Source organism: Thamnophis elegans, chromosome 9 (genome assembly GCF_009769535.1).
Source record: "Thamnophis elegans isolate rThaEle1 chromosome 9, rThaEle1.pri, whole genome shotgun sequence".
Lineage (NCBI taxonomy): Eukaryota > Metazoa > Chordata > Lepidosauria > Squamata > Colubridae > Thamnophis > Thamnophis elegans.
Genome location: NC_045549.1, coordinates 60,584,842 through 60,598,829, shown reverse-complemented (window position 1 = coordinate 60,598,829; position 13,988 = coordinate 60,584,842). Strand labels below are relative to the sequence as shown.

At 36.2% G+C, this 13,988-nt stretch overlaps 1 protein-coding gene across 1 annotated transcript in view; it reads left to right on the top strand.

Moving 5' to 3' along the window:
• FSTL5 (follistatin like 5) overlaps positions 1 to 13,988 on the top strand; it is a 180,918-nt gene that overhangs the window by 110,642 nt on the left and 56,288 nt on the right. The window contains exons 6-7 of the mRNA XM_032223653.1: positions 1,677 to 1,838; positions 4,271 to 4,405. Of these exons, the coding sequence (XP_032079544.1) occupies positions 1,677 to 1,838; positions 4,271 to 4,405 (297 nt within the window). The remainder of the gene's footprint in view (positions 1 to 1,676; positions 1,839 to 4,270; positions 4,406 to 13,988) is intronic.

Genomic DNA, 13,988 nt, shown 5'->3' with positions numbered 1-13,988 from the left:
TCAGCAATGACTAATGAAATAAAAGCTGCAGGGACTTTTATAAACACTATATTGCCAAAAGTATTCGCTCACAACTGCTTTTGATTGTGTGGATGGGTGAGCGAATACTTTTGGCAATATAGTGTATTACGTATCTTTTATATCATGTATGTATGTATGTATGTATGTATGTATGTATGTATGTATGTATGTATGCATGTATAGTCTTTCTTTGAATTCACTCTTTATAGGTTTGGGTTTCAAGACTGATAACAGATTTCAGGTCTTTTTATCTAGGTGTTTTCTTTTCAGGTTTCTTTAGTTTATAAAATTGCTTCTTTCCCAGGTATAATATTGCTTTGGGTTTAAACTATGAACTCTTCCATTTTACATTGTGGTCTGACCTCTCATTTGCAAAACTGATTTTCTGCCTGTTTTAAAATTATGGATACAACCTTTTCTAATCATGCTTAGAACCTTTGGGCCTGTTAACAGTGTATCCAAATTTGTTCAATCCTTAATCCCCTCCGTGTCTTTAATTATTGTGGTAGTATTTATCTATAGAAAATGCTATATTGCAGTAAATCTATCTATAGTAAATTTCAATGTTTCTTGAGCAGGATTCTAATGATTTGTTATATTTCTATACTCTCCCTGCAAACTGAGTGTTTACAGTTGTCAACATTAAGATTATGGACTCATGGCTAATTTAGGATATGATTGTGCTTTTAAATTCTGCATGATTGAGGCAGGTATGGAATATAAAAGAAGGGATAACAGTTTTGGAGATAGAAAAATGGGATGGCAAAGCTAAAGTACCACTTTCTACATGCTATCTCATCAATACCATCTCATTGGGCTGGCCTGTTTCCTTGTTTCTGCTAACTAGCTAAGCAACATAGAGTTGTTGCTGAAAGTGTAGTCTATGTACCGCATACATTAACTCCCGTGTCACCAAAAAGCCAGTAACTAGAGCCCTAAAGCTCCATACTGCATAAAAGTGAGTGAATGGTTAATTCTGTACTAATGATGGAAGATGTCCAAGCTCAACAATCAATAAACAGAGACAGTAAAGCACATTGGCCCACAGGGGTTATGTCTGTGGTTATTCTTAAAATGGTAAAAGGAAGAGTAAATTCTTATTTTTAAACAATTTTGTAAAGTAATAGTCGGAAATCTCTTACACCAATTGAGCACCAGTTAGGCTCCCTCCTGACTAATTTGAGAGCTGCTGTGTTATTTCTCCCTCCTTTTTGCTAGCTCTCCATATCAAGTACAGGGTTTATGTATTAAAAATACTGATAGGAATCTTTTAGACATACGGTATTTAACTGAAACTGTCATAAATATGCATTGCTATTTTTATCACATTCTCTCCAAAAATGAAGTAACTGCAGTACACAGCTATTTATATTCAAAGAATGAATTTTCCCAATCTGAATTCAGCTCAAGAAAGTTTGCCTCTCAATCAAAAACTTGAGTCATGAATCTCTGATCTGAATCAAATCAAGATTTATTTACAAACCTAAAAATCATATATCTGATTGTTTGGCAGAGCTATGTAGGGTTAGTTATCATATTCCATTGTTCTTTTCTTTGACATAATATATGGATATGGTTCTTATCATTGATTGTTGTAAGAAATATTTCTATTCATAATCTTTGCATTTGATATACCTTTTTTTTTTCTTATACAGTTCCACCCGTCATAAGAGTCTTTCCTGAAAGTCAAGCTAGGGAGCCAGGAGTGACAGCTACTCTTCGATGTCATGCTGAGGGTATTCCGAATCCAGTGCTTGGTTGGTTGAAGAATGGAATTGATATAACTCCAAAGTTATCCAAACAGCTAACTCTTCAAGGTAAAAAGAAGCATCTTTTAATAACATAATTTGTTATTTTCAAAAAGACTCATCTTTTTTGGTGACATACCATATTGCAGTATTTCATCTATCATTCCAGGTGGTAGAAGGAGACAGGTCCAAACCTAGACCCATCTTATGTTCAGGATTCTCATCATTCACTTTCAATATCTACATGAAACTGGTGATCATTCAGTAGCCCAGAGATGCTATGCATTTCTGTTCTGACGCCTTCCTCCATCCAGTAACAAATGCCGAGAAAAGTTTGAATTGAATTGAACTGAATTGAATTGAATTTTATTATTTGTATGCCGCCCTTCTCCGGGAGGGACTCAGGGCGGCAAACAACTCAAAAAGGGATAGGGGAACATAGAACAGAGTACAAATCATTAAAATAAGCAAGAATCACACAACCACACAAGTCGAGAGGGGAGGGGAACAGGTCAACCCCAGACCTGCCGGCAAAGCCAGGTTTTGACGGCTTTTCGGAAGGTCTTGAGAGAGGTGAGGGTCTGAATCCCTGCGGGGAGTTCGTTCCAGAGGGCCGAAGCTGCCACAGAGAAGGCCCTCCCCCGGGTAGTAGCCAGGTGGCATTGGCTAGTAGATGGAACCCGGAGGAGGCGAACCCTGTGTGATCTAATAGGTCTTTGGGAAGTAATTGGCAGCAGGTGGTCTCTCAAGTTTAACTGGAATTCTACAGCACTTTATTAGCAGGAAACATAAATCTTGGTGGCTGAAAGCCCAAACATAAACAAAAAGATAAGAACCTTGACAGCAACTCAGAGGTCGACAGAGACAGATCTTAATGCTTTTCTGGCGTTAAGAATGAAGTTGAATCCTGCAAAACCAAACTCCTCCCAGTCCCTCCTTAAATACAATCTTGAGAGGAGACTAATTACAATCACCTGGGTCTAATTATTTTTTGAAATCCAGGTCCACCTCCCTTGTCTCCTCGTCACTACTCCAAGGCATGACGTCAGGAGCACATTCCCTTTGATTCTCACCACTGCTCCATGCCTCAGGCACCTCCTGGTGGCCAACCAGCCTCTCTGTGCCCTGCTCGGAGTCGGAACCCTGTCCAGGGTTCTCCACCTCTTCCAGAGCCGACTCATAAGGCCCCTCGCTGGCGGAGTCTGTTTGCAGCTCCAACAGCTCCTGCTGGGCCACAACACATTTCCATTTAAATGTGAGAATTAGAGAATTTTGATGGATAGTATTTCGAACAGTTTATCTAAAGGGTACCTATTGCCATTTATTTAAATATTTGAAAAGAACAATAATGTTTGCTAAAAAAAACTTAGTTACATTATCTGAAATGTCTGATTTTATCGAGACAGTAAGTCACAACTCAGGGATACTGCCCACACCTTCATTCAGAAATCAATAATAAAATTCAGCCTTATTTCTATAAACACGAGTTATAAATATAATTGTATTATCTTTCAAGAGCCACAGTATTTTATTACATCAAAATTATTTCCAGGGGTAGAGGAACATTTTATACTTTTTTAAAATAGAATATCTTATTAGTATACAATTACATTAAATTGTGTTGAAATATGCATGTTGGGATTGATATAGTATAGTATTTATTTTTATTCCCAAATTCTAATAGTAAGAGAAAGTGAATTTTCATTAACAAACCATATATCGTGGGCATAGTTTATATTATTCAAAATAAAATACAGTAATACTCTCCTAGTAAGCACTTGTTCAGTAATCCTTCAAACTTACCATGTGTTAAAAAAGGAAACTTACAACCAGTCTTCAAAATTCTGGCTATCACAGCATGCGCACAGTCACATGATCACAATTCAGGTCTTTGGCAACCAGTGTGCATTTACAATCCATTTGGACTTTCACACCCGGCTTCTGACAAGCAAAGTCAATGGGGGCGCTGGTAGGTAGACACAAGTTGTGGTAGGTAGCTTTGTGCTGAATGACCCAAGGTGATTTGCTTAATGACTACGATTGAAAATGATGGACTGATATAATAAGTTGTGGTGTATCATTTTATGATTACGTTGCTTAGTGATGGAGTTACCAATTGTTAAACGAGCGCTATCTTTATAAGAAAGGGCAAATAATATAATTATATTAGAGATGTGGTGCTACAATTGTTAGAATGCAGTACTGCAGCTAATTCTGCTGACTGCTGACTGCCAGCAGTTTGGCAGTTCAAGTCTCACTGGCTCAAGGTTGATTCAGCCTTTCATCCTTCTGAGGCCAGTAAAATTAGGACCAGATTGTTGGGGACAATATGCTGACTCTGTAAACCACTTAGAGATGGCTGGAAAGTACTTTGAAGCAGTATATAAGTCTAAGTGCTATTGCTATTATGCAAAAAAAAAAGATACACTTAATTTTGTAATTCCAGTAACATGAGTAAAATAATAAATCATGCATATTTATATTTTTAATTCTGTGTACAGCAAATGGCAGTGAAGTCCACATTAGCAATGTACGTTATGAAGATACAGGAGCATACACTTGTATTGCAAAGAATGAAGCAGGAGTTGATGAAGATATTTCTTCCCTTTTTGTAGAGGATTCTGCACGGAAAACCCGTATGTAATATTTCTTTTTCATGTATGTATGTATGTATGTATGTATGTATGTATGTATGTATGTATATGTATGTATGTATGTGTGTGTGTATATATATGTGTGTGTGTATAACAATATACATAATTTCAGCAAATTATTTTGTATGTTCTGTTTGTATGTTTGAATCAGAAATAAATATTTAAGAAGCTTGCCTTTCAGTGGGCCTCACTGTCATAAATTACCGTATATACTCGAGTATAGGCCGACCCGAATATAAGCCGAGGCACCTAATTTTACCACAAAAAACTGGAAAAGTTATTGACTCGAGTATAAGCCTAGGGTGGGAAATGCAGCAGCTACCGGTAAATTTCAAAAATAAAAATAGATACCAATAATGTTTTTGAATATTTATTTCAAAGAAAAACAGTAAACTAGCGGTGTATTCAATGAAATACTTCACTCACCTCATGATGCTGATGTCCCGCTGTGATGATGATATCCCGTGCAGCCGCGGGAGCGATGTCCCGCCTCCTATGACACACGGCACAGTGATTCCTATCATTGGATCACTGTACCAGAGGAGGTGGGACATCGCTATGTGGCTGCTTGCCATAACAAGGAGGAGGTGGGACATCGTTGCAGAGCGGCAGGAGGGGGAGGAAGGGGAATCGTAAGACAGCCCTGCATTACATTAGAACGTGAGGAGGGGGGATGGTGCGGTGCGCGCTGCGCGGCAAACTGACACAGAGGGAGGGGAAACTCACAGGGGCACTGGGCCATTCACGAGTGTCACCCAGCGGCATGGCCCCGCCCCTTTTTCTCCTCCATTTCGGGCAAATTTTTCACTGACTCGAGTATAAGCCGAGGCGGCTTTTTTCAGCCCAAAAAGTGGGCTGAAAAACTAGGCTTATACTCGAGTATATACAGTAATAATATGATAACAGAAAGTCAATATTATTATGAATTAAAGTCTAAATTGATAAGTAATTCAATATATAATCCACAAAAGGTAAGAGAACTGATTTCTCCTCACCCACCTCTGAAGCCCAGCGAATATAATGGACATTTTTTTATATGATGCACATTCCATCCCATAGTCATTTTCTATCCATATAGGAAACTAATTTGAAGTATCAACAGTCAGGATATACCCAATAAATTAGCTTCTAAGGGCCTTCCGGTAATAGATGACTCTTATTATAAAACTCAGACCTGATAATATTATATTTTCTTATCACAATATTTTAGTTCCCAAGAGAATTTATTAGATGAAATTTAGTCTGTGAATTTCAGTTTATTATATTACTTGCTTGTTAGTGTATGTCAGACACATTACAAACTTTTATGACTAATGATTAAAATACAGATTGTAAATCTGAAAAGTATTATTGAATGAAGGGGGCATTTGCTAAAACATGGCTATTAATCATACCAATTGTCTTAGTTGCTTATTTGCATTGTTTTTGCTGACTCAGATGACAGAATGTCTAATTTATTGTACTATTCCAGCTATGTCAAAGGTCCATTCCAACTGATTCTACAAAGAATTTAAAAAGTAAAGTTCCCTCACTGGATTTAATTTAACTATTGGTGGCATTCCTCTCTCAGACCAATTAGATCATACAGGTTAGGTCTCCTCCGGATTCCATCTGCCAGCCAATGTTGGCTGGCGACTCCCCGGGGGAGAGCCTTCTCTGTTGCAGCTCCAGCCCTCTGGAACGAGCTCCCTGTTGAGATCCGGACCCTTACTACCCTCCCGGCCTTCCGCAAAGCCACCAAGTCCTGGCTGTTCTAGCAGGCTGGGGGGGGGGGGCTGAGAAACATTTACCTCCACGGAAATTGTGAATGTTGGTTTTGTTTTTAATATGTTGTCTTTGTCTCGTTTTCCCCCTTTCCCTTGTCTTTTGTGAGCCGCCTGGAGTCCTCCGGGAGTGGGCGGCATACAAGATAAATAAATAAATAAATAAATAAATAAATAAATAAATAAATAAATAAATAAATGTTTTTTGTTTTTTTAGCAACTATAAAGAAGAATAGCCACTGTTGCCTTCCAGGGTATTTGTCAAGTTCCCAATATAATCTATGAAACTGAGATATCTTCATCACTTCCCACCCATACTTTAATCACACCTGACTCTGATTAACTTTTTAAACAGATGATTGATTCTGTGCTCCCACTTATATAAACTTAATTCTCTTAACAGGTGAATTAGATTATTTTATCATTATTATCATTAGGTATGCAATAACATAAACATTCATTGTTTTCCCTTAACAAATGATAACATGATTTTCTAAGTCCCTTCACCAATCAGAACAAAATTCTTAAGAGTTCTTGTTCAATAATCACATTCTAATAATTACATAATCTTGATTAGAATTGACTGGGTTTCAGCAGTTGTGTATTGTTGTTGCACTGCTGCTGATGCTATTACTAGTGGCAGTACGTCATTTGTTTGTTTCCTCTTAGGGTTTCAGAGCCATGGTGTCTTAGGGTTTTAAAAGATTGAAAATTTATAGTGATGCAAACAGTGGGAGCCACTAAGAAATTATGTAGTTACCTGCAAATAGTCTGAACCATAACTTGCATGTTCCTACCCTAAATTAAGTAAATGGCATCCAGCGTGGCAGATGTGTGTTGCATCCAAGTGCTGTCATTAGCATTGGATCTAGCAGATTCAAGGTTTGACTGCCTATTCCAGCTTCATTGACCTTCCATACCTTGTGCAGAGGGTTGCAGATCCTGTTGAATTGGTTTGGTGTTTAGTCTGTTTCACCAGACTAAATCACCTCTAAATCTGAACTCTTAAATCTGTATATACAGAATCTGGTTCTCTGTATTGCAAAATTCCATTAAAATCAGAATGAAATAAATTTAAAATGTTGTAAGAATGGTAAGCTTTTTCAAAGGTGTTATCATTTGTGGAGGGCTTGTGATAAGACATAATATGAGGCAAGCGCCCACCTCCTACTTACATTTACATAAGTATTTGTCTTTTCTCTGTTTAGGTAGAATGGACAAAGCAAAGTCATATTCTAAGCACAGAAATTTCATAGATGCAACATTTTCCCTGTTTAAAATGGCAAAATCTCACAGTACTAACTCAAGATAAACTATAAATCCACTTATTGCTATGTCAGCATCTTAAAGAAATAGATCATGTACCAGTGGTGGGTTTCAAAATTTTTTGGAACCTACTCTGTGGGTGTGGCCTCCTTTGTGGGAGTGGCTTGCTGGCCATGTGACCTGGTGGGAGTGGCTTACAGGCCATGTGTTCTCTCTCTCTCTTTCTCTCTCTCCTTCCTTTTGTCTCTCTGTCCCTTTTTTCTTTTTTTCTTTCATCTCTCTCACACTTTTTCTTTTATTTATGTATTTATTTATTTATTTCTTCATTTATTTCTCTCTCTCTCTCTGTCAGTGTGTGTGTGTGTGTGTGTGTGTGGCAGTGGTGGGTTTCAAAAAATTTTGGAACCTCTTCTGTAGATGTGGCCTGCTTCCTGGGTCCACTGGTGGAACCTCTTCTAACCGGTTCGGTAGATTTGACGAACCGGTTGTACCGAATAGGTGCGAATTGGTAGGAACCCACCTCTGTCATGTACAGATAATTGTAGAATTAATTAGTTACCATATAAATGAAGAATAACTTTTCGGTCTCTTTGAGATTAAAAATGTATTAATTTATAGCCTTCTTGGATTATTACAGTTTTTTAAAAAAAATGTTAATAACCATGGGGTTGTTTTTATTTTATTTATTTAATTGACTTACATCAGGGTCCCCTATCCCAGACCACAGACTAGTACTGGTCCATGGCCTCTTAGGGACAAGGCTGCATAGTTGGAGGTGAGCAGCAGGCAAGCAAAACGAAACTATTCCCACCCCCCAGTCCATGGAAAAATTATTTTTCATGAAACCAATCCCTGTTGCAAAATAAACTGTTGGCCATTAATTTACATCATTGCCCATCACACACCACACTCACCCAGTGGCCAGTGTAAAAACAATAATATAGGTTTCTCATTAGCAGTTTTGGACAATTGTAAAGTTCCCCAATGTACTTGCAGGATCTATCAGCTCTGATAGTTGGCTTGCTTTACAAATCTCTAAATATATTTGTATATCACAATTTTAAGTGTCCTGCCACTACGAGAGGGCCCTTTCTACAAAACTGGCTGTAATTATATGGTTGTCTCTTGACAAATGAATGCATGTTAAGTACACGATCTTTATGGTTTAAAAGCTTTGAAATGTTCTCCTACTGCAGAATGTACTAAAGTAAAAATTTTCCCAATATGAGTGCTAATCTCACACACGTTCTTATCAGAGTCCTGGAAATGTTTGTTTGAAGTACAGATATCATTCATTTTGCTATTAAAGTGAGCCATGGGAAAACCAGCTTTTACTGAGTGTGATAAAGATATTTTTTTTAATTCAGATTTACTGAAGTGAAAGATACAAAACTTCAATTTCTTATTCCTTTGATTTCTTCAACAATTGAATCTGTTAACATGAAACAAATCTTTGAAACACATTAAAGTTGAATTTAAAATTCATATTAGACTTTTTAGGCATAATAATATACTATAGAATTGCCTATTGGGAGATTAACACACAGCGTTTCCTAGAAGACTGAATATGCATGTGTGTGTGTGTGTGTGTGTGTGTGTGTGTGTGTGTGTACAATCATAGCATAACTTGAGATTTAAAAGCATAATAATTAATGATATAAAAGATTTCTTGGTAAGCACCAAACTATAGGAGCCTTAGTTTCAGAACAAAATGTGGGTTTAATGTGACTTTAATGTCAATTCAACCTAAGTAATTATGACTCACATTCTAGAACACATATCTTGTGTAAATCATTTGATTTCAGAAAATCTGCTTAGATGAAATGAAAATTCAAGCCAATTTAATATTAAAATATAACATATTAATAATATAATAATTGCGTTTAGATGACCTACAAGGTCCTTTCCAACTCTGTTATTCTATATTTTAACATATAAATTGTGATAATAATAAAGTGCCAATTATTTGTAAGGTTTAAATTAATCTGTCTGTAGCATAGTTGTTATACGTCTAAAAGCATATCCATTAAAGTATGATAAATAACTCCACTCTCTGTCATGAATTGGAAGATTACATTACATGAACTTATAGCTTTACCTAGCTTTTCTATTACACTTAGATATTAACAATTAAAGTATACTGATGCTTTCTTAATTTTATTTTATTTATTCATTATTTCGTTGAGAAAGGAAATATTGTCTTAATAAGTGCTTCCAATAAATCCATTAATCAAAACATAAAATGGTGATTCATTAATAGTTCATAGTTATTTTATTTAGTGAGATCCAATTACAAAAGAAATGTATGTCTTCTGTGAAAAACACATAGTTCTTAGGGATGATATGCGTATCCCTCTAAAGCAGGGTTGTCAACCTCACATCATCATAGTGGTATCACATGACATATTGGGACTTTCCCCCCCTTGCTTAACTGGGCATGGGTGTGGCCAGCGTGTGATGCATCCGGCCCACCAGGAGTTTGACAGCCCTGCTCTAAAGTGTAAGTGGTTTCAGAACAATCAATGAAAAATAATGGATTATCAAAATAAATATTAGAAGTAAGCTTGAATCTTTAATTGATAAATCATTTTATTTATTTATTTATTTATTTATTTATTTATTTATTTATTTATTTATTTATTTATTTATTTATTTATTTATTTATTTATTTATTTATTTATTTATTTATTTAGTGGATTTATAGGCCGCCCAATCCCAGAGGACTCCAGGTGGCTTACAAAATGAAAAAAAGAGTAATTAATAAAAAAATAAAAGAAAACAATTTAAAACATTACCCATGCACCCAATCTGATCAGGGCTGGACCTTAGCAATGAGGTCAACAGCCCCAGGCCTGCCGGAATAGCCAGGTTTTAACAGCTTTTCGGAAGGCAAGGTCCGGATCTCTGGGGGTAGTTCATTCCAAAGGGTCGGAGCAGCCACAGAGAAGGCCCTCCTCCGGGGAGTCGCCAGCCGACACTGTCTGGATGACGGCATCTGAAGGAGGCCCACCCTGTGGGATCTCACCGGCCGTTGGGAGGTATGTGGCAGTAGGCGGTCTCGCAGATATCCTGGTCCTAAGCCATGTAGATATCCCATGAATACATTTCTTAATTTTATATTTTACTCTTTAATAGATCAAAAATCATTTTTCCTTATTTTTTCTTGGTTGCATTTATGCTCCACTTTTTCCTTAGCAATTCAAAGTAGTGTTCATGAAATATTTCTATAATTTTATAATTGTCCAAAATCAGACAGCGAGTTTCAAGGGGAATTATGAACCTGAATCTACATTTCTTAATACTATCCCAACACCTTGACCATTACACTCTATACCTTATCTATTTATTTATTTCATATCACTTGTACACAATCTCAAATGTCCATTCTTAGGGGTTCACAATAAGAATATTGTGGTCATTAAGATCATTAGAACATTCTACATCCATCTCCCGAAATATAACAACTCAGCAAACAGATGACAGTCAAAGAGTCATTGTTGCTTCAAAGGTTCATCAAAGCAAATCTGTTTTCCATTTAGGTCAGAGGTGGGTTATGGCCAGCTTTACTGCCGGTTTGCTCATGCACGCACTTTGCGCACGGACACACAGAACTCAAAAACAAGATGGCGGTGGCGATGGCAGTGACCGGGGAACTGGTTCAGGGGCGTGGCAGGCCTGAGTCACTGTCGGTTCCAGCGACCCAGGCCGCCATACCACTACTGGTTCAGCAGAACCGAACCGGTAGGAACCCACCTCTGATTTAGGTGATTAATGTATAAGTCATCTAGCTCGTGTGAAGGATGAGACAGCTATTACACACAAAACTATTATGATCTATTAATAGTATTTCATTATTACTGTTCACATTCAAGATATTCTTAGTTTAGGCTAAGCAACAACATCATAATAGATTGTCTTAGTGGCCCTCTATCTGGAAATACCAGCTTCATAGAAATGAGAAAACAACTTTTAATACATTTTTCACTCTAGTGAAAAAATATGGTTCCTGATGTTCAACAATATTCACTGAGCTATAGCATATAAATAAACATTGGCCATGTTTTAATATAGGTAATCTAAAGTTCGAATTATTTCTCTGAATACAGTTGGGAAAAAATGTGTATTTATTTCTAGATGGCTTTTGTATCTGATGCTGAATTAATATTGATTATACATATTTTAATCTATGCTACCTATTACATTTGGTTCCTCACTTTGCACTTTCAGCAACTATAATTTTGTAATATTAATGAAGTAGCTTCTCTAAATCCTTTCATCTGTTCATTCACTGCAAGCCAGAAATTATCTAGTACTTGTATTCTCTTCAGTAGATAATTTTCTAATAGAAAGGCTTTTTTTTTCCATCTCAGAGCCTTACCACCTAGAAAGAGGTTTTATGATCTGAATGCTAGGAATCTCTAGATTTATAACTATTCTTTGTTTCAGGCAATGCAGGATGAGGCTAAAAGCTATTATGATTCATTTGCTGCATAAGTGACTTCTGCAATTCTGCAACATGTAGCAAAAATAAATTATATATAACAACTCTCTGCTGCATCTCATTTCAACAATATATACCAGTGATGATTAACCTTTTTGGCACCGAGTGCCGAATCTGGAGCGCCGGAACCTGGAAGAGAGCAACTGGCCAGTGCACATGCATGTGGCAGCCAATTGCTATTCAGGGTTCTGTCATGCACATTTGCCCCAGACAGGTGGCCTGGTGTGCATGCACACTGGACCAGCTGTCCGGCATGCATGTGCATGACAAAACCCAGAAGAGCAGCTGGCGACAGAGCACGTGCCTACAGAGAGGGCTGTGGGTGTCATCTCTGACACGCGTACCATATATTCAACATCTCGGATATATACTGTATTTGTCTCATTCAAAAAGGAATAAGTTGAACTGCTGATTTGATGTCTAAATATATAGTGTTAAACAAGGATTTATGTCTGAGGTCACTAACTGATTTCTCTGGACAGCAGCTTTTAATGTCCAAAGATCTAAATATAAATCCTGAAATATTATTGTAGTGTCTATAGAATTTTCAGGGAAAAGGAATTTAATTCGTATATGTTTACTCTTAAATCTGAGTAAACATAGTAGTTGCTTAATATATCCATTTAGTATAAAAGAAATGCTTTAGAAATGAAGCTCCTAAAATCCAATTATGCAGGTGGTCCTTGATTTACAATTCATTTAGAGACCATTCAAAGTTACAAAGGTGAAAAAAGTGACTTATGACCATTTTTCACACGACTATGTAGCATCCCTATGGTCATGTGATAAAATTCAGATGCTTGGCACCTGGCTCATATTTAAGATGGTTGCAGTATCCTGGGGTCATGTGATCTTCTTTTGTAAACTTCTAGCAACTAAAGTCAACGAGGACGTCAGATTCACTTAACAACTGTGTTACTAATTTACCATCTGCAATGATTCACTTAACAACTGTGACAAAAAGGTTGTAAATGGGGACAAAATTCACGTAACAAATATGTCACATAACAATAGAAATTTTGGGCTTAATTGTGGTTATAAATTGAAGACTACCTGCAATAAAAAATATTATATATAAAGTGTGTGTGTGTGTGTGTGTGTGTGTGTGTGAGAGAGAGAGAGAGAGAGAAGCAGTAGTGTATCAAAATATATAAAGAAACTCTCAACCTCAGAAGAGTTGAGAGTTCAATCCTAGGTAGCAACAGATATTTATCAGGGTATAAAAAGAAAATATCTGCAGTAAACTCTGTGTAGTCATCGCAAAACAGCCTATTTCTAAGCAATCAACAAATTCACATAATTAATCTATTCACATCATTTAACTATTTCGCTTATCATCTATTCAGTTATGAAGATTTGAATTTCCAGGAAATCTACTGAATGCAGATCTTATCCCAGAATAAGAATGTTTAGGTTTTTATACATTTTTATTCCTTCTATGTTAGAGGACATACATTTATTACTTTCTTATTTGATTCAATTTGGGTTCTCTTTCTCTTTCATAATCTGGGCCAATTGACTCAGTATTATTAAATTTGCCAATTCAGTTAAAATTTTGGAACTAAAATTAGATTAAACCTTGAACATGGTAATATATATATAATATATATATATATATATATATATATATATATATATATATATATATATATATATATATATATATATATATATATATATATATATATATATATATATATATATATATATATATATATATATATTGGAACCTGAATCCCAGTAAGGGTATGGCTAGCTGAAGAGAGCTAAATAGCTTGAAATAGATCTATACTAGTCTCCCTTTATTTATTTATCAGCACAAATACAACACAAATGTAACAAAGACAACAGTAAAAATATTGGGTTTCTGTCTGGATGGTCTCTTATGACGAGCCATATATATACATACATACATACATACATACATACATACATACATACATACATACATACATATATATATATATATATATATATATATATATATATATATATTCTTTTTCTTTGCCAAATGTTAGAAGCCAAATGCCATGAA